Source organism: Vombatus ursinus, unplaced genomic scaffold, assembly GCF_900497805.2.
Source record: "Vombatus ursinus unplaced genomic scaffold, bare-nosed wombat genome assembly UNPS02014778.1, whole genome shotgun sequence".
NCBI lineage: Eukaryota > Metazoa > Chordata > Mammalia > Diprotodontia > Vombatidae > Vombatus > Vombatus ursinus.
In genome coordinates, this window is record NW_020954556.1 from 6,745,971 (window position 1) to 6,768,069 (window position 22,099).

The window sequence follows — 22,099 nt, forward strand, 5'->3', positions numbered from 1 at the left end:
AATTGAGGCCGTGACTGACACAGGGAAAAGAGTGCAGAAAGGCGCAGCTCCGAGCTGATTGGCTGAGGGGATAGACTCAGAGGGTTCTAACAAGAGCACGGGGCACACTCTCCAGCCTGCAGCCTCCGGGAGTCGGTGCTGTTCACCCCGCGGGCCAGGGAAGGAAGGAGGGAAAGACGGACAGATCGGGCTGTATTTGCTCCGCTCCCTTTCCCTCCCCTCCCTACCCATTGCCCACCACCCACCACCCACCACCCACCCACCCCTAGCAGGAAGAGTACAAGGTTTCCTGGCTTGTGCAGGAGTGTGCATGCAGTAACTGTGCGGGTGGGGGCTAGGGGTGGAGGAGCCTTCTTTTGTCCCCGAGGATCACTGGCAGGAGCCTCCAAACTTTCTGCACGGTGAGACCTCTCTGCGGCCAGAGAGAACAGCCACAAAGTTGATCTGACTCTGGGCCGAGGATGGGTAGGGAGCACTACTCCCGGGGCCGCTGCTGGCCCCCTGTGGGGGTACTAGTGGTCTTTGCTGCTGGGCTCTGGGCTGGTGGCATGGCCAGTGAGTATGACTATGTGAGCTTCCAGTCGGACATCGGCTCCTACCAGAGCGGGCGGTTCTACACCAAGCCCCCTCAGTGTGTGGATATCCCAGTGGACCTGAGACTGTGCCACAATGTTGGTTACAAGAAGATGGTATTGCCCAACCTGCTGGAGCATGAGACGATGGCCGAGGTGAAGCAGCAGGCTAGCAGCTGGGTGCCCCTGCTCAACAAAAATTGTCACATCGGCACCCAGGTCTTCCTCTGCTCCCTCTTTGCCCCCGTCTGTCTGGACCGGCCCATTTATCCATGCCGCTGGCTCTGCGAGGCTGTGCGGGACTCTTGTGAGCCCGTCATGCAGTTCTTTGGCTTCTACTGGCCAGAGATGCTCAAGTGTGACAAGTTCCCAGAGGGAGACGTCTGCATTGCTATGACCCCTCCAAACGCCACGGAGGCCTCCAAGCCCCAAGGTAAGGAGAAAAGCCGTCCTTCCTTCCCGTCCTTAGACGTGTTTCATCTTCTGATTCATTTTGGGGTTGGGGGTGGGGAAGGGGCAGGAGGCGATAAAGTTGGATCCCTATAAGAAGATGGCATCCCTAAGCTCCATTCCCCCATCACTTTCTCCAGGACTTAGGTAGACCCACTTACCAAGAAGTTGCCCTGAAACTTTTTTGAATAGACACAAAAGCTTCTGTTGTCTCCTGAAGCTAGGTGTATGTTGAGTCCCTGCCTCGGCTCCCATATCCACACCTATCCCCTTTCCCTGAGTTCTGAAAGCCCCTATGCCCATTTCTAGCTCAGTGTTTCTCTGAGACTGAGTCCTGCTCTCATCCCCACCTACCACCCCAACAAAGCAGCTAACCTTTAAGTGAAAGGCGAGAAACCTCTTGCACTATCCTTTGGGAGAGTTGAATGTTTCCGAGGAACAGTTTTTTTTTTTTTTAAAGAGAAGAGCTCCTAAATGAAAATGAAAAGTCAGTTTTGTGTGTGTGTGTGTGTGTGTGTGTGTGAGTGTGTGTGTATGTGTGCGTGTGCGTGTGTGTGTGTGTGTGTGTGTGCACGCGCAAGCAAACAAGTTTTGGGAGAATGCTAAGGGCTATTTTGTTTATTTTCATAGGTACAGTGACGCTTAAACACCATCTTTAGCCAGTCATTAAGCAAAATAGCCCCAGGATAGCAGTGGGGCTAGTTGCAAAAAAAAAGTTTAGAAACTGCAGTGATTCCTCCCCTTCCCCCCCCTCCCTTTCAGGTTAGGACTGTTAATCTGGGGCTGTGAAGGGATCCCTCTCCCACACATTTTTGGATACCTCCACTTCCCCTCAGCGAACAGTTACACAAATCCGCGGGTAATTAGAAGGAGGAAAAATGTAATTAACTCATTGTCTATTGTCTCAATGGGGGTGAGCATTAGCTCTGCTAGCTCTGGATTTAAAATCCTCCCAGATGACCCGTCTATTCTCTCAGATGCTTTTAGCAAGTGTTTCCTCTCAGACTGCGGAAATAAAGCGAGACAGAATTTTCTACATTGACAAGAATGGATTATAACACTTAGCAGACTGGCTAGCCTCAGGTGTGTGTGTGTGTGTGTGTGTGTGTGTGTGTGGATGATGAGTGATTTAGACTGGAGGGAGGTAAAGATGTAAAGGCGGGTGCTTACACGTTTACCAGGCCACCTTGAAGTGTAGTGACTTTTACCTCCTCATCCCGTGTAGATTCATAAACAAATAGTTCAGGGGGAAGGGGCGCGCGCTCGGAGGTGTGGGGTTGGGGGGCTGTTACTTCATTTAAAAGATATATAAAGATGAAATACTCGCAGTTAGCTGGACTCTGTGTGTGTGTGTGTGTGTGTGTGTGTGTGTGTGTTGGGGGGGTTGTTACTTAATTTCAAACAGTTGATTGTTTTAATGGGATGTGGAATAAGGGGGGAAAAGTATTTTGAGAGATGCGGTGCAGTCATTTGAGCCTAGGATTAGGGGTTCTGGGAAGTCCAGGCCACAATGAAATGAGTTGGGGGCAACATGGATTGACATTCCCCCTGTCTACACAGGGTTAACATTACGGGAAATTCAGCTACTTTCGAGAGCCAGCCGAGCAATTACCTTGAGCAAACAAAGCACGTTGTGTTCTGCCCATGTGGAACGGTCCGTCGCCTGCAGCCTGGGCAGGCTTTTCCTTCTCGCCTTCCTCTCTCCGCTGGGGGGACGAGCCCAGCGTCTGCCCTGGCAACTACGCTTGCCGGCCCGCCCGCCGGCCCGGGTGTTACTGCATACAGTCCTCCTCCGATTACCATGTAATTGCCACTTTCGGGGACCGGAAGCGGACACGACCTGGGATAGAAGAGTCCGGGCTTTGGAAGGGGCAGCCTTGGAGAAAATAGCTATGAGGCTTGTGATGGGGACAAGTGGATGGATGGACTGAGAGAATGCTCTCCTTTCATCACCGCCATCCTCCTCCCCTCCGAGAGGGGGATAGAGAGGGAGAGAGAGAGACAGAGACAGAGAAAGAGAAAGAGACAGAGACAGAGACAGAAAGACAGACTGAGACAGAGATGTGGTGACTTCTAGGTGTTTTTTTTTTTTTTTTTTTGCCCAGTGCTTCTTTGGCAAAGTTTTACTTTTAAAACCTAAGGGGTTTCCCCCATTTTCACCACCCTCACCTCTTTGCTCTTACCTAGGGGGCTCAGGTAGTCACTTTTCCCTGTTTAGCCTAGACTGAACAAAGGAAGAGGAAGCCCGTATATCCTACAGCTGGGAAGCCAGGAAGGGAACTTGGTGGTCACCCATCCTCCCTGCTTTCCCTTGGTTTGACTTTCTCAAGTCTCTTTTCAGCTGCTTAAAGATCCTTGGGTCTGATATCCAGAGGGCTCCCTCTTTCATGTAAGGAGGGCTGGCATGTCTGATTTTCTGAACGAAGTCAATGCTATAGAATGATAACAGTGCTGACAGAGGGAGACCAAGCAGTTGGCAATTCAGGAATATAAACCGGTAGTTTTGGATAAGAGCAACCATGGGTGCAGCTCTTATAAAATCTGTTTTAAACAGGGTTGATTCTTTGCATACAGCAGAAGTGGCACTAGCCATGGAACTGTTACTATGGTCAGACATTCAATCAATAACATTTATTAAGTGATTTCTCTGTCTCAGGCACAGGGCTAAGTGCTAGAGATACAGAGAAAGGCAGAAGACAGATCCTGCTCTCAAGGAGCTCACAGTGTGATGGGGGAGCCTATATGCAAATAACTGTGCAAATAAGCTATGTATAGGATAAATTGTAAGTAATCCACAGAGGGAAGGGAAGAGAATTAAGAGAGACTGGGAAAGATTTCCTGATGATGATGTTAGCTGGGGCTTGAAGGAAGCCAGGGTAACAAGGAAGCAGAAATGAGAGTTCCTGACTTGGACTAGAGTCTTAAATATTGTCAATCCTAAGTTTCACTATCCACCTAGATCTGTTGCTACACCAGATCTCTGTGCTTAGCATGCATGAGCATGTTTAAACACTCAAGGGCACACACATGCACATGGGTGTGCATACACATGCATCTATGCATACCCTGGGCTTTGGGGGTTGGGTTGATTAGCCTGACCCAAATTTTCCTTCAGATGAGCCTAGAACCACAGAACATTAGAACTAGAAGGGACCTTTGAGATGATGTCGTCCAATGTCACCCATTTTACAGGGGAGAACACTAAGTGACTTGCCTAACGTCACACAGGTAGTATATGCCCTTATACACAGCAGTACTCAGATATTCAGAGGCAGGATTTGAACACAGCTCTTCAGACTTCAAATCAGATGTTTTTACCTATATTCTAAACTGCCTTTCTTGCAAATGTTAGTTCAAAAGCCACCTTTCCTCAAAAGTGGATGCCAGGCCTCTGTGGGCTATTATTGGACAGGCATTTACATACTTTACAGAAGAGTGATTTCTCAAGCACTTCAATCCCATCAACACTTAAAACCTCCAAAGCCACATACTTTTTAAAAAAAGTTTTACCAGACTCAAGTTTGGAAAAAAAAATAACCAAAACAACCAAACCCAAAACTCTCAAGCCGTTGTTTCATTTTCTTTTGTTTAGAAACTTTAGTACATATGAACTATCTAAGCTGATTTCCTTTTCTTCCATAGATTGCAGTTGTATAAGGGTCACCATCTTCTCACAGTATTCTTGGGTTCTCTTTCCCTTGTGGTTTTCCTAGGAGGAGAGTGGGTGCATGTGTGTGCTCTTTTCATTAAAGAAGGGAAACTTCCATGATTCCTTCCTTACTCTTGAGTCTTCCTTGTATGAGAAAATGAATTAATGAATTCTCTAAGATATGCCTCAGCTTTTAGATCCCTGTCTTTTCACCAAATGAATGCTGTCAGAATTATGCATTTTAAAATTACTTTGTCTTTCTCTTGTATTTGTAGTTAAGAGGTGATAAACATCACCCGAATTTGGTCTACTTGACTTTTGTGTTGGTGTGTGTGCATAAGACACACACACATACATGTATACACACACATGCATACACACATGTGGATACAGAGAGAGAGAGAGAGAGAGAGAGAGAGAGAGATCAAGCAAGAGTATAAGTCCTGGTATATATGTGTTTTGATTCACTTAAAGAAAGTCCTACCCCAGTGCTTGGTTTTTCCTTTTTTTTTTTTTCTTTGCACTAGGCAATGGGGTTAAGTGACTTGCCCAGGGTCACATAGCTAGCAGGTGTCAAGTATCTGAGGTCAGATTGCAACTCAGGTCTTCCTGGCTCCAAGGCCAGTATTCTATCCAGTGCACCACCTAGCCACCTTTGACTTTTCCTTCATGCTTTACTGCTGCTGCTATTCCCAAATCTTTCAGGATTTTCTTGCTTTTAAAACTTTAAAAAACTAAATTATTATTACACACTTTCAAATTGGGATTTGGTTCCACTTTTCATATGTTTGACCTGTTTAATTCCTCCTGCTTCTGCAGTCTGTAGGGCCCCCAAGTACATATCAGGGGAGTCACAGATTAATATTGCATTACACATTCCTTCTTCTCCCTTTGGAATAAAGCTGCTCCAGAATTGCCCATAAGGAAATAGTCATGATGGAGGAAAGCAATGTGTGAAACACATAGAGGTCATTGCTTCCATACTTACCATCATCAGAAGTAGTAAACTGACCTCCCAACGCAAAACTTAGGAGTAAGGAAACTGCCCTTGCCATGATTTCCAAGAGTCAGTTTTAGAGACTGAGAGCTCTGGACAGAGAAGGGGCACAGAGTCTGTACATAGGGGAAGACAAATGTGTGGGCCTAGATTCCATGCCTCAAACATCCTGACTTCTCTGCTGCTGTCTGTCAAGACTCTATTCTTGTAATTTTGCAGGAAGGTAGGTTTCTAGTTTGTTTTTTGTTTTTTGAAACCTAAACAGGGAACAAACTTAAAGTATTCCACCCTTTCAGGACCTCATTGTTACTTGGAAGAAGGCAACCATTTTTTTTAGTGGTGAAGGAATATTTTGCCAGTGCTTCCTGTTTCTGTGCTCCGCCATCTTTCCTCAGTCACCCCTCCCTCCCTTAATATACAGAGGTTATGGCCAAAGCATCACATTCTAAGCCTTGATCATGAGATCCTAGCATCAGCTCTCATCCCTCGAGTCTTGGGTGAAGAGTAAGTAGACCGTAGGCTAGCCTGACAGAATGCTGTCCATTTTTAGTTTGCAGGGGAAGTTCTGACTACTTTGAGACTAGTGGACATTTACCAGATTGTTATGCTCATTCTTAGAATGAGTGGACATGTATACCTGCCCCTTAGAGCAATTAAATGTGTGTGTGTGTGTGTGTGTGTGTGTGTGTATGTGTAATCCTTCTGTAAAGTGTACAGTCTTATGGACTTTAACATAAACTGCCTCCAGACTGTGTTGGAGCCCTGCTTGGAACGAGGGAAGAGATTACACGCTACCATGCACCGTATTGTCTCCTGATTGCTGACACAGCATTAATCCTCCACTGGCTGTGGAGTGTAGGTGCTCTGAGTACAACATTAATGTGTTGGGAGACTTTATTCATCATCTTCTCCATTCCTTCTCCTTCCCCTTTACCCTGGGAAGAAGTGATGTGTGTGTGTGTGTGTGTGTGTGTGTGTGTGTGTGTGTGTGTGTGTTTGGGTTTGGTTGGGGGGGCAGGAAGCTACATTCTTCTCACTATCTGTGTCCCATGCTGAGGAGCTCCTTTGATCTGTTTGATGAGGGAGGAGAAGCTGTAGGCCACTTTCTTGAGGGGGGATGGGAAGAAGAGAAAGAAGGTTGGGGACATGTTTCTGAGCAGAGGACACCTCCACCTGGACCTGGCACTGGCTCCTTCCTGAGCAGTTTGGGGTCTATCATCCTTAAGGTGAGGTCTCAACAAATTCACAGGGCTTAGTGCTAGAAGCGACCTTAGCTATTCTCCAGATCAAATAGAATTTGAAACCAGGCCTTATCTGGCGCTCTTTTCACTGCACCAATATGCCTTTCCCTCCCAGGGCCATGGCTTTTTTCTAGGGCAGAGAGCAGGCTTCAGGAACTGCTCACAGAAACCTCAGTCTACTAAGCCCCAAACTGTTGATGGATGGTGTCCCATTCCTAAATACGGCTGACTCTTGGGTGGGAAACTGTCTACCCTCCTTTGCCCTGACTCTGTTCCTGGTAGAGATACTTTGCTTCCACTGGGTCCTTGTGTTATGACAACTAAACTAGGCATTCATTCATTCATTCATTCATTCATTCAAGACCTATTGGATTTCTTCTTTTTCTTGAGTAGTGGGGAGAGAGATCAGGAAAGACTTCATGGAGAAGGTATCACTGAGTTAGGCCTTGAAGGAAGATTTTGAAAGGCAGAGATGAAGAGGGAATGCATTCCAGGCATGAGAGACGGCTTGAATGCATGGAGGTGGGGTATAGAAGGGGAGTTTGAGGAGCATTTCAGTACTAGCTGCCTGTAGTTCCGTGGATTCATGTCAGAGAAGGAGTCTTTCTGCATCAGTCCTCAGAAGTTTCTTCTAATGGTGGTTGGCCCCTCCCCCTGTACTCCTCACCTTTCAAAGCCTTTTACAGGCATTCACTAATTAAAGTCCACTGAAGTGCCTCTCCCCACCAATTTCTGCCTTTCCATTTGGCAGCTCTTGCTGATGACCCTCCCCACTCTAACTCCCCTTTCTCACTTCCAACAAATTCTGCCCTTTGCAGAGTGATGCTGGGTGAGGGTGACAGTGTCTTGGGGATGGAGTTTATGAATGAACTTAGAATTCGTTCTTTTTTTTTTCTGCTATCATCCAGGTTCAGTGTATCTTAGAGAGTGAGTTCTTGGCCAGATATGTTGGTAAGGTCCATTGGAGAAAGGGCAGGGTAAAGGGAAGAAATAGAGGGTCTGCTTTTTGCTGTTGATGATAGTAGTAAACAATGTGCAAGGAAGAAAGGAGAAAGACCCATAAAATAGCATAAAACCAGTATTTAGGTGAGAAAACAATGCCTGAAATAATCGAAAATTCACCAGGAAGTAAGTGGTTTCAACCATTCCATATACTCCATTACCTTCTCTTTAGACGATGTTGGTTCCATCAGAGCCAGAAGCAGTGCATATCTTGGGCCTACCAGGGGTGGGGAACCTGCAGCCTCAGGGCCACATGTGGCCCTCTAGGTCCTCAAGTGCGGCTCTCTGACTGAATCCAAACTTCACAGAACAAATCCCCTTAATAAAAGGATTTGTTCTGTACAACTTGGACTCAGTCAAAGGGCCACACCTGAGGACCTAGAAGGCCTCATGTGGCCTGGAGGCTGCAGATTTCCCACCCCTGCTATTTCTTCCTCACTCTGACCAGCAGACATCAGGAGTGCACTGAGATAATTCTTCCCTTCGCAGGATTATAGTTTTAGTGATGGAAGAAGGGATGTTAGAGGTTACCGTGTCCAAACTCATTTTGCAGATGAGGAAATTGAGGGCACGAGTAACATAGAGTCAGGATTCGAACCCAGGTCCTTTGACACCAATTCTGCCTCCCTAGCCTGGCCCCAGTGATTGGATCCAACCAAGGGATGCCTTCCTTCTCCATCCCCTCTTCTCTATTTCCAAGTTGATCATTACTTTTTCTTTTGTTCTTTTCCTTTTCCTAGGTACAGCTATATGTCCACCTTGTGATAATGAGATGAAATCAGAAGCCATCATAGAGCATCTTTGTGCCAGTGAATTTGGTAAGCACATCTTTATGGACTCCACAGGTTTGGAAATCTCTTACATGTTCCCAATGGGGTGCCAGCTTCCCCTGGTGCAGAATGTGCATACAGCTGATAACAACTTCCTTACTTCCCTTCTGGGGTGCCTAATGCCTCTGAGGAAAGAGGCAAACCTGGGGAGTTTCCTATCAGAAGATTCTTGTAGGAACATGGAACGTGTACTTTTCTGAGATAAGGAGTCTGTCCCCTCTGGGTTTCTGCAGGGAGCCATATTGCTGCCTCAAGATCTACCCCTAGGTGTCAGTGTTACTCCATAAAAGTGTGAGAATGCTTGGTGGGAGGCTACCTCCCGAGGGATGGAGAGAGCGCATATGTGGATGAAGGGTGCCCATTCCTCTCTGAATCAGGGTAGCCCAGCCCATGGAAGCCCTGCATCATAATGGGCTCACGTTTTCTTTTATTGCCCCCACAGCTTCAGCATAAAAGGAACTTAGTCTCAAGAAGCAGGGATGGGGAGGACCCTGCTGAATGTCTGAGTCACACAGCTTCCTTTGGGGGAAGGCTTCCTTGTAGGTTTATCCAAAGGCTAGCAGAGGGGCCCTCCCTTCCAGTGAAGCAATTTCGTATATCTTCTATGCCTTTCCATGACTTTCTACTGGAAAGTTATATCTACTGGGTCAATCCTACTCTCTGTGGCATTCATCCCCAAGGCTAATGCAGATCTTCTGCCCGTGTAGGGTGAATCCTTTTCTAGTGGGGACGGGAGACCAAAGCATTCTCCTCCACCATCTTGTGTCTCTTGCTCAGACTGCTAGGTTGAGGGGCAAGGAGGTGTTTGATGATTGGATGTGTGGCTCCTCATGTCCCCCTGCCCACAGAGAATAGAAGAGGTTCTTTTCGCCCTTTCCATGGTGGGCGTAGGGATTTGGGGAAGACAAAGGGTCATAAAGATATGCTCTTAGAGTACCAAGAGACCTTGGAGATTCAGTTTAATCCTCACATTTTACAGTGGAGGAAACTGAGATCTAGAGAGAGGAATTGACTTGTCAGATGCTTTCCAGTGAGCTTCTTCAGATTCAGGACTCAGGTTTCCTGATTCTTGGTCTTAGTATTCATGTTACTGTGCAGCCAAGATGATTTCTCCACCTTAGTAGAATCACTCCTCTGGGAAAGGTTGAATATTGGGGCATATATTCAGGGCAACATGCCTTTTATTTCTTTTTTTCTTTTGGTGAGGCAATTGGAATTAAGTGACTTGCCCAGGGTCACACAGCTAGTAAGTGTCAAGTGTCTGAGGTTGGATTTGAACTCAGGTCCTCTTGACTCCAGGGCTGGGGCTGCATCCACTGTGCCACATAGCTGCCCCCAGGGTGATATACTTTTTTAACTGCCAAGATCCTGCTCTTCTCTTTCTCTTTGATTGAAGGAACTACCAAAATGTGGTTTTGACATTTCTGATATTGTCATCCTTGGATTCACACCTCATATGCCCCAGAATAGTGATTCCTTGAAAACCCCTCCCTGACCCTCACATATGTGCTTTGTAAGAGAGAATTAAATTCTCTATGACCCACAGTGCTTTAGGCCTCTGAGTTTGAATTTCATGGTTTTTTTGTTTTGTTTTGTTTTGTTTTACTGGGTCTTCCTATCTTGTCCTGGCTATAAGTGAAAGGGGGGAATCCTGCGCCTGATGTTACTACTGATTGTCCCAAAATCTTCGACCAGTTCCCTTTCAGACCTGGGTCAGTTTGACCCTCCTTAGCTAACCTGGTGCACCATGCCCTCTTCCTGCAGGTTCACCATACTGACGCCATCCATACTGATGCCTGGGAGCTCTCCATAGTGACTTAGTGTAGACATTGATTTTAGCCCTAATGCAGCTTAGAACTTCTGAGCTCAAGAAATTTGCCAGCTTCAGCTTTCTCCTCTTAACAAAAAGTAGAGGTATGGCTCAGATTCCTAAAATCTAACCACTGCTTACCCAGGTTTCAGACTCCTTAAAAGTCTGGCCAATATGATGGATGTTCTAATAAACCTTGTCTTTGGCTGAAAAAAAAAGTAGAGGTATGTGCTGCCATGGATGGGCCATTCAGGGCTTTAAACTGGGAACAAACAAGGATAGGTTATATGTATCTTCCTTATTTGTGTCCATTCAGATCTCCCCACTATCTATTTCTACAAATACAAGCTGAGAAAGGAAAATAGCATTATAAGTAGGTGTCAGCAGTCACCAAAGCAATGGAATTGAGTGAAATGAGGAAAAAAAAAAGCTCAGTCCCTTTTCTAAGGGAGGGATTGTGGCTCCTTGAAAATGACCAGATTTACTTGAACTTTATCCATTTGATGGGGTTTCTCTTTCTGTGCTCTTGTTTTTGCTAGAAATGAGCATTTCCCAGAGGTTTCCTTGGACAAAGTCCATTATTTATTTCTCTTTTCTTGGAGACTTGGCCTCCTTTTCTACAGCTATTTCAAATCCCATCAAATCACACAAGATGACTTTGCATGCCATTTTGCACGTGAATTAGGTATGCAAAGTCCTTGTACCTTTTGCTATGACTTGTGTCAACAGACAAGCTCAGGGTGGAAGCTGTTGGGGGCAGTGTGGTGTAGTGGATAGAGTGCTGGACTTGGAATCAGGAAGACTAGGTAGGGTTCCATCTTGCCCAAGATACTGTAAGCTTTGTGAGCTTGGACAAATTACTTAGCCTCTCTGGGCTTCAGTTTCCTCATCTGTAGTAGATTAAATCAGGTCAAGAAGTCAATAAGCATTTATTAAGGGATCACTATGTACCAGGCACTGGGCTTTATGTTGAGGATAACATGAAAGGCAAAAAACAGTTTCTGCCCTCAAAGAACTCACAGTCTAATGGGGAAGACAATACGTAAGCAGCAATATCCACGCAAGATTATGTGAGCTCAGCTGAAGATAATCAGTAGAGAGAAGGCTGTAGATTTGAGGAAGATTGTGAAAAGGTCTCTTGAACTAATATTTGAAGGAGGCCAGAAAATACAGAAAGTGTAAGTCAGGAGGGACAACATTCCAGGCATGGGGGGACAACCAGTGAAAAGGCATGGAGCCAGGAGATAGGACATCTAGAATAATGAATACTAAGGAAGCTTGGATCATGAAGTGAATGGGAGAAGAGTAATGCATAAGAAGACTGGAAAGGTAGAAAGAGGCCAGGTTGTGAAGGGCTTTAAAAGGCAAAGAGGATTTTATATTTGCTCCTGGAGGTCCCATCCAGCTCTAAATCCATGATCTTTTGTTATATTTTCAGGTGCTACAAAAGGTTGGCAATTAAATTCAACATTCATTTAGTGCCTATTGTTTGCAAGACACTGTATTAAGTGCAAAGGGACACAATGAAAAAATGAAATGGTCCCTGCCCTCAAGAAGCTTACATTCTACTGGGGATAAGGCATGTACACAAATAAACAAAGTAGAAGGGAAATCATTGAAGGATGGAGAGCTAACAACTTGTGGGGGGGGGAAGAGGATCATGATGAAGATGTCACTTGTCACAGTGTCACTTGAAGGAAGACAAAAATTTTGAGAGATAGAGAGGAGGAGATACTATATCCCAGGCATGGGAATAGGCATAGTTTATGTGGTAAATGCCCAGAGGTGTGTGATGGGAGGTTGGGTTTGAGGAGTAGCTAGTAGTTTAGTTTTTCTGGAAAATAAGGGTGGAAAAGTAGGCAGACCCTGCAGGGTCTCTGATAAAGCAGCCACAGAATCTGTCATATAGAAGGAAATGATGAGTCCCCCTAGACCTTATGCAGAATAAACTCTGAATAACACAAATGCACGTGAGGCTTCTTTCCAAAGACGAATTGTTTTTCTTATAAGAAACAAGAATGTTCCATAAAACCTTTCTGCCTAAGAATTCCCAACTGTATGCCTGATACAGCACAGCCGTCAGGATGAAGAATATCACTCAGCACAGTCTATGTGAAGAGAAAAAAGAAGAGAGAAACTGGGAAATGACTGGAAATTTGAAATCTTTAAAAGACCATCTTAGCTAATAGTTGATTGCAACTGCTCTTTGCTTTGATGACTTTGGCAGTCTTTTGGCAAGAGTATGATGATTATAGATCATTCTCACCTGGGTAAGAAGGCCATCTAAGGCACAAAAAAGTAGAAAAGTCCAGCTTTGAAGGAACAATTAGGAGTTCTCTGTGCAGCAAGCAGCAGGCAATTTGCCACATTAGCAAGAACAGTCAATATAAGCCACATAGAACTACTTATCTCAGTTGTAATAGGCAGAGAAATAAAAGGAATTATTCCAGTGACTCAGACAGTGCTATCTTTGTATTTATTCTATAGGCAACTATAGAATAACTTAGTGTTTATTTACTAAGTTCAAATTGGTTCTCTGGTAGAGAAAAAGGTGAAAGAGCTCGAGGAAAGTCTCTCTCCTCTTTGGCTATCAAGGGAGGCTGAAGTCTTCCATGATAGTGTGGAAGAAATGATTCAGGTGGGAAACAAAGAAAAAAAACACAGAGGAGGTCAAATGGAATCAAATATGTGTCAGGAGGTGAGAGGAAAGATGCATGTGACACAAAGAAAGAAGGAAAGAAGAAAATCTTCTGAACCTAATGAGTATTACCCATTTTTGGTGATTCATGTGGAAATAATGATATTTGGATATTCAAGTGGAAATAATGACATATAGAAAGAACCTGGAAAGAATCTTTAGGGGTTATGAAGCCTTGGATGGAAAATTGAAAGAGTTGGGAGAATGGGTGATTACATTACTACTTTCCTTTGAAGGTAGTGATTTTACGATAGAAAGGAGAATATGAGAAGCAATCAGTTGACTAGGAGGATGGTATGAGAGAGGGGAATTTGGTTTTCTGAACCTTGGCTTAAAATACAGGAATCATAGACCTTTTGCCAGAGATGGAGTGTATCTAAGGAGGGCTGGAAAATATATTTCTACCCCGGGACTTGCTGATCTGCTAAATGGATTTTTTTTCCCTTTGGCAAGGCAATTGGGGTTAAGTGACTTGCCCAGAATCATACAGCTAGTAAGTATTATGTATCTGAGGCTGGAATTGAACTCAGGTCCTTTTAACTCCAGGGCTAGTACACTGTCCACTATGCTATCGAGCTGCCCTTTACTAAATGGATTTTCAAGCTGAGCATTGAGAAGAGAGGAGAAAACTTCTCAGCTACAAGTCCTAAGTTATATACTGTAGAAAATAGTAGGTTTTTCTGGGGAAAGAAGAGTAACTGTGGAAGTGTCTAGTAATTCACAGGAGATGACAAATGGAAGAGGAGAAGAAATGATACTCATGGCCTTAGATGTCTGTAAACCAAAAGACAGAGTATGTATAATAAACCAAGTGATTAACCAGACTTAGTAGGATGTTATTTATGACTTTAATATTATAGTGGAAAGAACCACCATGCTCAACAGGAATAGATTATTTAGAAGGAATGTTGAGGGTAGCAATATATAACAAGAATAACATGAAACAGCTAGGTAGCACAGTGGATAGTGCTGGATCTGGAGTCAGGAAGACCAGAGTGCAAATCCTACCCAACACTCTCACTGGCTGTGTGGCCTTGGGCAAGTCACTTAACCTCTGTTTGCCTCAGTTTTCCCATCTATAAAATGCGGATGATAATAACACCTAATTCCCACGGTTGTTGTGAGGATCAAATGAGCACCATATAAATTCTATGAAGAAGATGATAATGAAACATAGCTCTGTGGAGATCTATAAACCTGGAGGAAGAAGTATGGTAAAGGATATTTGCCTGAGGACTAAGGATGGAGAAAAGGAAGTCACATCATGGTAGGATACAAGACCACTTGGCCACAAAGAAGGAATTAAATTATGAATTTATAATACAAATCACAAAGCTGGTGTGGAAACAGAATATAGATGTGAAGCAGGACAGTTAGACCGATCTCTAACTGTTTGGCTGATCAGAGCCAGAATGTCCTTCAATGAACTGATATTACCTAATAAAGGCATCGATGGCACACTTAATAAGTTTATAAATGACATGAAACTTGGTTAATTCAAAAATGTATCTAGAAGCTAAAGTTGTGGTCCAAATCTAACAAGGTGAAATTTATTAGGGACAAATGTAAAGTTCTATACTTGGGCTTAAGAAATCAGTTAATTGCACAAGTACAGGATGGGAGAACATGACTAGATAAGAGTCCATATGGAAAAAAAAACACCTGGGAGTTTTAGGGGACTGCAAGTGCAACATAAGTTGATGGTTTGTGTTATAACACCTCAATATATCAATGTGATCTTACATTAATAGGCTTAGTGTGCAGAACAAAGGGTCAGACTGCATCTGGAGTTTTGTATCTTGTACTTTGTTCTGAGCACTTCACTTTAAAAGGATCATTATAAAACCAGAGCAGGTGAGAGGAAGACAACCGGGATGGAGAGGGGAATTGAAATTACATGAAAATTTATTGAAGGAATTGATGATACTTAGTCCAGAGTAGAGAAGGCTTAGGGAGGGACATGATTGCTGTCTTCAAATATCGGAGTTAACATATGGAAGAAAACTTAAATGTATTTACTATGTGTCTGAGGACAATAGTTAAAAGTTACAGGAAGGCAGATTTTGTCTCAATTAGAAGAAAAATTTCATAGTTTCTAATAAGAACTATCCTGAAATGAATGGGCTGCTGCCTTAGAGAGGATAATGAATTTTCTGTCATCAGAGGTGTTCAAAGAGAACCTAAATGACTTTCAGGAATATTGGAGAGGATATTTCTGGAAAATCTTTAACAAACAGCTCTCTGAAAAATATATGGACGCAATTTTAAGTTTAATATGCCTTATTAACATTTCCCCCATCATTTTCTTACATTTAGACAATCAACAAAACAATGAATCAAGCTCTAATTCATAGTATTTGCCAGTTTCCAAGGGGGAAATGCTCTCACTAGAAATTCTTTCCTTTACTTTGTTTCTTTTTTTGTTTCCTTGTTTCTTTTTCTTTCTTTCTTTGTTCCTTTCTTGTTTCCTTCTTTCTTTCCTCCCTTCTTTCCTTCCTCTCTCTTTTATCTCACTGTTTACTCTTTCTCTCTCCCTTTTCCTTCTCCTCTCTCCCTCTCTCCCTCTCTCCCCATCTCTTTCTTCCAACAAATTTATTACTATTATGTGTGAAACTTTCTTATCTCACTGAAAACCAATTTAATTTTTGTATCAACCTTACGTAAAATCAGCTGAATTTTTATAATTCTCACCTCTTGCTTATTGTCTGGCCCTCCTAAACCCCTCTGAATTTCATTAGTATCATTAACCCCTTTAATAATCCTTTAATATCCACCTTAATATCCCATTAATATCACTAGCCCCTTTTTTGTTTCCTAACCTGGGGGATTGGAGCCAAAGGGATTCAAGCACATGATTGATATTAATGATGATGGAGAATTAGAATTCTTTCATTGCTGCCCTTTTCCTGCTTACTCTGCAAAGCCTTGCTGCATTTGTGTCTCTATTTTGTTCAGAACCCACCTACGTGGAATTTTGGCTTTAGTTATTTCCCCTGAGTCCATGTCCCATCGTAGATCTTGGAACCCTTGGGAATTTGTGGCAAGTAGACAAGTTGGATGCATCCCAGGGAAATACTGGAATAGAACTGAGTCTTTGGGAAGGGTTTGAATACTGTCATATATCCTAATAAACTTACCAGGGATGTGTGTGTGCTCCTTACCTGATTCAAACTATATGATGAGTTTGAGGGTACTCTGAGAATGAATATCTGTACCACACCAATATTGATGACTCAGGCAGAAAACCATTATACCTTTGCTCTTTTTGCCAGCAAGAGATATGTTGTTGTTGTCGTTGTTGAGTCGTTTCAGTCATGTTTGACTCTTTGTAACCCCATTTGGGGTTTTCTTGGCAAAGATCCTTGAGTGGCTTGGTATTTCCATTTTATAGATGCAGAAATTGAGGCAACTGAGAGTGACTTGCCCAAGACCACACAGCTAGTAAGTGTCTGAGGCCAGACTCAGATCTTCTTGACTCCACACCTGGCACTCTATCCATTGTACCACCCAGCTGCCTCACCAGAAGTCCTCATTTGAGAAATAGTTAAATTTTCCTAATCTGGGTCATTGGCAGTTTGGATCTTTGGCGTAGGGCAAAAAAAAGTTTTCTTCTTTGGTTCATGGAATCATGGAAAGCAGAAATTGGAATGGATGTTTAGCCCCTTCAGATGTGGGTGGAAAGATGCACGTAGTAAGTTCCCCTTACTCTAAGAAGCTTTTCCAGCTTTCATTGATCTTAGTGGCTTCCCTCTGAGATTACCTCCAATTTATATTTATATCTTATTTGGGCATAGTTGTTTGCATATTGTCTGCCCGATCTTGTGGAGCTTCTTGAAAGCAGGCACTGGGTTTTGTTTTGGTTTTTGTTTGTTTATTTGTTTGTTTTTTGCTTTTCTTTGTATCCTCATCACTTAGTATAGTGCCTGGTGACATAGTAGGTGCTTAATAAGTGCCAGTTGACTGAAGCTATAGATGGTACCTGTCCCTGACTTTTAATAGTTTCTGGGCACATAGTAGGTACTTAATAAATGCTTATTGACTGATTATTATACTCCAGTTTCTTTTTCACATGGCCATGAAACAGCAGGCCTTCATAGAATCATTGACTCAGTCCCAAAACTTTGAGCTGGAAGAGAATCTAGATATCACCTGATCTAATTTTGCAATGGAGAAAACTGAGACCCAGAGAGGGAAAGTAATCTCCATACATTTCTGGACGTGGTAAGTAGCTTCATCTTGACCTCCCGTGTGGGCCAAGTTATGCCCTTCCAAAAGGGTCCCCAACTTTGGTCAAATAGCTCTCACTGAGATCTCACTTACCAGCACCATCATGGTTTGGTTAGCTATACAGCCACCTATGTCAATAGGATTTGATTGGAGGGAGGGAAAACTAATTCAAGTGCACATATAGCAAGTAAGAAAAAATGTAGTAGGATTTCTTTTTTTCATCAGCTCAAACTCAGCAATAAATGGGCCTGACAATCCCAGAGGGGAAAGAGGATGTAAGTTTCCTGGAAGGCTCTCCACAAAAACCTAGGTCCAAAGGTAGACATTCCATCAGGGTTAGCATGCTACCTCCCTTCTGCCAAAGCCTCCTCAGGCCCGACAGCCTCCAGGCCACTCGGCATGCCCAGCCCCCCATTAATTTCTCTTCTGGTAATGAATTCTCAACTCTCTTGCAGGTCTGTATGGTCACAATGTCCCTCCCACCTCTGCTCCCTCCCCTTTCTGCCCTAGTTCCAAGCACATTTTTTTTCTCCCAATAGGGAAAAAGACCAGCAGGAACACCTGCGTGTTGCTGCTTAGGAATGTGGCTGGGTTGGCCTGGATCAAGTAACAGATGTTAGAAGCCAAAAGTTTGATGGTGCACAAGCTCTGTATTCAACATGGCAGCTGGCCTGCTTGACGGACTCAGGCTGGGATGCTCTGGACTGGGTTTGTTGGGGTTTTTTTCAGTGTTTTTCTTTTTCAGGTGAGGAAATGTTGCCCAGACTGGAGTCTCCTTTGCTCTCTTTGCTGTTTGCTATGGGATTTATGGCTTCCTACCTTGTAAGAGAGCTGAGACAGAGCTCAGTGCCTGGCAATCATCTTTCTTACTGGCTTGTTTGTTCCTTCCAGGTGATATGATGTCACTTGTGGTTCCAATGAGATTAGGGTTTCTCTGCCCCAGGTTGCAGATTCATGCCTCTTTTCTACTTGGTATCTCTAAATTCCCTTAAGCTCCTCTGGCATAATCAGACTTGGCAAAGCAATGCATCTTTTCCAAAATGTTTGACAGTTATCTCCTGTATTGAGTTGTCTAATTTTTTTTTTTGCTTCGGAGAGATTTCACATGACAACTTTTGTCTAGCTCTTTCTATGGATGAAGACTTTCTTTACTCTCAGAAACTTTGTTGTCCCAGAGCAGAAAAGTTTTTCTAAGTTGCCCATACCTTTGTTTATAATCTGACACAATCTTTCAGTACAATTCAATAGACACTGATTAAGTGCCTGGGGTTTACACAGTATTTGCCAAGATGCTGAATAATGTTTTGTAATGTTTTAGGGTTCCCAAAACCCTTGCTTTGCAACCACCAGCAGATGTTACCGTGCCTGCCATGGCAGGTGCTTAATAAAAGCTTTTTCACTGACTGATACTCCGTGAAGGAGGAAGTTATGCTAACCTCATTTTACAGATGAGGACAAACTAAGTCTCAAGAGAGGTCAAAAGGACTTCTCTGTGATCCCAGAACTAGCAAGTGGAGGCACTAAGTGTTTCACCTATGGTCCACTGAATCTGAGTCTGGCACTCTCGACATTGTGCCAGACTCTGTTTTAATGTCTTTTTTCCAAGGTGACTTGGTTACTTTGCTATCGAATAGTTCAATATTCAATCTAAGGATGGTCTGCCTATCTGAGTTGAGGAACTGATTTTTTTTTTTTTTAGCTAGGCAATGGGGTTAAGTGACTTGCCCAGGGTCACACAGCTAGTAAGTGTCAAGTATTTGATCTGAGGTTGGACTTGAACTCAGGTCCTCCTGACTTTAGGGCCAGTGCTCTATCCACTGCGCCATCTAGCTGTCCCAAGACACTGGAAACTTTTAACCCCAGAGATGAGGATACTCCTAGCAGCTAGCTCAATGATTTTTTTTTTTTTTAGGCAATTGGGGTTAAGTGACTTGCCCAGGGTCACACAGCTAGTGTCAAGTGTTTGGTCTGAGGCCGGATTTAAACTCAGGTCCTCCTGACTTCAGGGCCAGTGTTCTATCCACTGTGCCACCTAGCTGCCCCCAAGCTAGCTCAATAATTGCAGGTTATTTAATTAATTGTCAAATTAGTTAGTTAATTGTTATTAAATGGAGGCTACATCTTGCTCTGGTCTGTGCCATGGTCATAGGAGGTAATTAATATTGATGGAAACAAATTGAAAGATTGGGAATGACGGAGTTGGGAGGGGAAGTTGAACTTAGTTTTCACCAAGAAAAGAGCTCATATCCAAATTAATATGCTCCATTTGTTTTAAAGAAGAAGGAAAACTATGAGCTCTTGCTTAGGCGTTGACTTTGTGTAGATTTGTACGTAAGGAAAAAAGGTTATAATCTAGAAATCTATTTCAGTCAAAGTCAAATTAAGTAGACATGGGAGAAAGAGCTATTACCCTGGAGTGGAGTTGGCAGCCTGAAAACAACTGGTTTTTATTGTTATTGAAGATCTCTAAAATACACATCACATCTTCAAATATTTCAGTGTTTGGAAGGAGTTGTTATAGCATTTTGTTTGTGGGAGAGCATAGGACTATTTATTTAGTAAGTGAAATTGACGTTCCAGCCACGTCCTTGTAGTTAATGTCCTAACCTAAATATTCTTCCCATGTCTTGGGTACAAAAACGTAAGGCCAAACCAGAAATATTCAAACCCTGGAATGATTTTGTGAAATAAACCATCTCCCCATCCCATCCTCTTTCCCCTGCTCCCACCTCCTTCACTGGTTCCAATCTTATGATTGTTACAGATTGTAGAATTCCTGGGAAGAAACTGGAACCTGTGTTCTTGGCTATAGATGCTCAGTGAGGCCTTAGGCACTTTGGGCTGTGGCCACAGGGTGGTCATGTTCCAATCTGACCCTGTGTGTGGTGTCCATGAGCAAGGAATGGAGAGAACTGGTTTAGCTAAGATAAGAGGAAAGGCAACCTTTCCTTTCTGAAGGGCCAAGTTCAACTTTTCTCCATCGGTTTCTCTTTTGGCTTTTCTTGTGGTACTGAGACAACTTGAAAAGGAGCTGTTTCTACTTAAAATTCCTCTACGGGAAGAGTATCTTAGAAAGACAGAAGAGACCCCAGAAGTCATCTAGTCCAGTCCCAAATCTGAGAAAGAATACCTATCAGAGAGAGAGACAGAGATAGAGAGACAAAGAGTAACAGAGACACAGAGAGAGAGAGATATGAGAGAGAGACAGACAGAGACAGAGATAGAAAAAGTGACACAGAGACACAGAGAGAGATATGAGAAACAGAGAGACAGACAGAGACAGAGATAGAGAGACAAAGAGATAGAGATACACAGAGAGGTATGAGAGAGAGACAGACAGACAGAGACAGAGACACAGATACAGAGAGAGAGATAGACAGAGACAGAGACAGAGAGACAAAGAGAGACAGAAACAGAGACACAGAGAGAAAGATATGAGAGAGAGAGAAAGAGAGATTTATTTTCAGTTGGAGCTATCTCTTGGCCCTAGGGTATAACATAATTCCATTTTTAATTTGTCCCATAACTGCCTCATTCACAATTTCAGTTTGGGCATAATTAGGTCTTCTTTTTGTTGAGTCATTTCAGTCATGTCTGACTCTTCATGACCCCATTTAAGGTTTTCTTGGCAAAGATACTGGAGTGGTTTGTTATTGTCTTCTCAAGCTCATTTTTAGAGATGAGAAACCGAGGCAAACAGAATTAAGTGACTTGTCTAGGGTCACGCAGCTAGTAAGTGTTTGAGACCAGATTTGAACTCATGAAGATGAGTCCTCCTGACTCCAGGCCTGGCACTCTATCTACTATGCCACCTACTTGCTGAAAGGCCAGTATAGGACTTGCTCATTGTGCATCTTTAGTTGGAACAGAACTGCTCAGATTTGTAGATGATTAGAGCTAGAATTGATCTTAGAGATCTTCTAGTCTAGGCCCTTCATTTTACAAATTAAGAAACTGAGGCTTAGCAAAGAAGAAAGACTTGACCACATTATCTTCCTCTAGGCTTTGGGTTGCACGCAGGCCAATTTGTCATTTAGTCTATTTTCACCATTTGACATGTATGTGAAATTTGCCTGAGGAGAGAAGCGAAAGAAGATTCAGATTCAGCTAGGTCTCTGGGGTCTAGATTGCTTTTGTGATGGTGGTAACTGAAGGACAGATGTGTTTACATCTCAAATTCAGGCTGTCCATTTCACTGGGCACTCTACGGCCACATTTCCCTCCATTATCTCTCCTATCCCTGGTCCCAAGTGGTTGCCTTTGTGGTCCATTTGGTTCCATTTCCCTCAACTCTTTTTGTTCATATGTGGACATTTCCATTCCCTACTCTCCCCTTCTCCCTCATTCAGGGGTCATTTGTCCTGTTAGCTTCCTTTAAGAGAGAAGAGAGATGTTTTTCCTTCTCTAAAAAAATGATTCAGGATAAGGGAGATGTTGGATGACACCAGGAGTTATATTCTTTCATTCATTCAACACATATTAAATTCTCACTATGTATGAATCATTGTGCTAGAGATTGAGGGTGATTCAAGAAAAATAAGTCATTACAGTCTCTAGCTTCAAGGACCTGATAGTCCAGTAACAGCTAAGGTGGGCACACAGATGACTAAAATCTAAACAGCA

General features: G+C 43.3%; 1 protein-coding gene across 1 annotated transcript in view; it reads left to right on the plus strand.

Moving 5' to 3' along the window:
- Nucleotides 1-123: 123 nt before the first annotated feature.
- SFRP1 (secreted frizzled related protein 1) overlaps nucleotides 124-22,099 on the plus strand; it is an 86,435-nt gene continuing 64,459 nt past the window's right edge. The window contains exons 1-2 of the mRNA XM_027865527.1: nucleotides 124-1,005; nucleotides 8,652-8,729. Of these exons, the coding sequence (XP_027721328.1) occupies nucleotides 462-1,005; nucleotides 8,652-8,729 (622 nt within the window). The 5' untranslated portion in view covers nucleotides 124-461. The remainder of the gene's footprint in view (nucleotides 1,006-8,651; nucleotides 8,730-22,099) is intronic.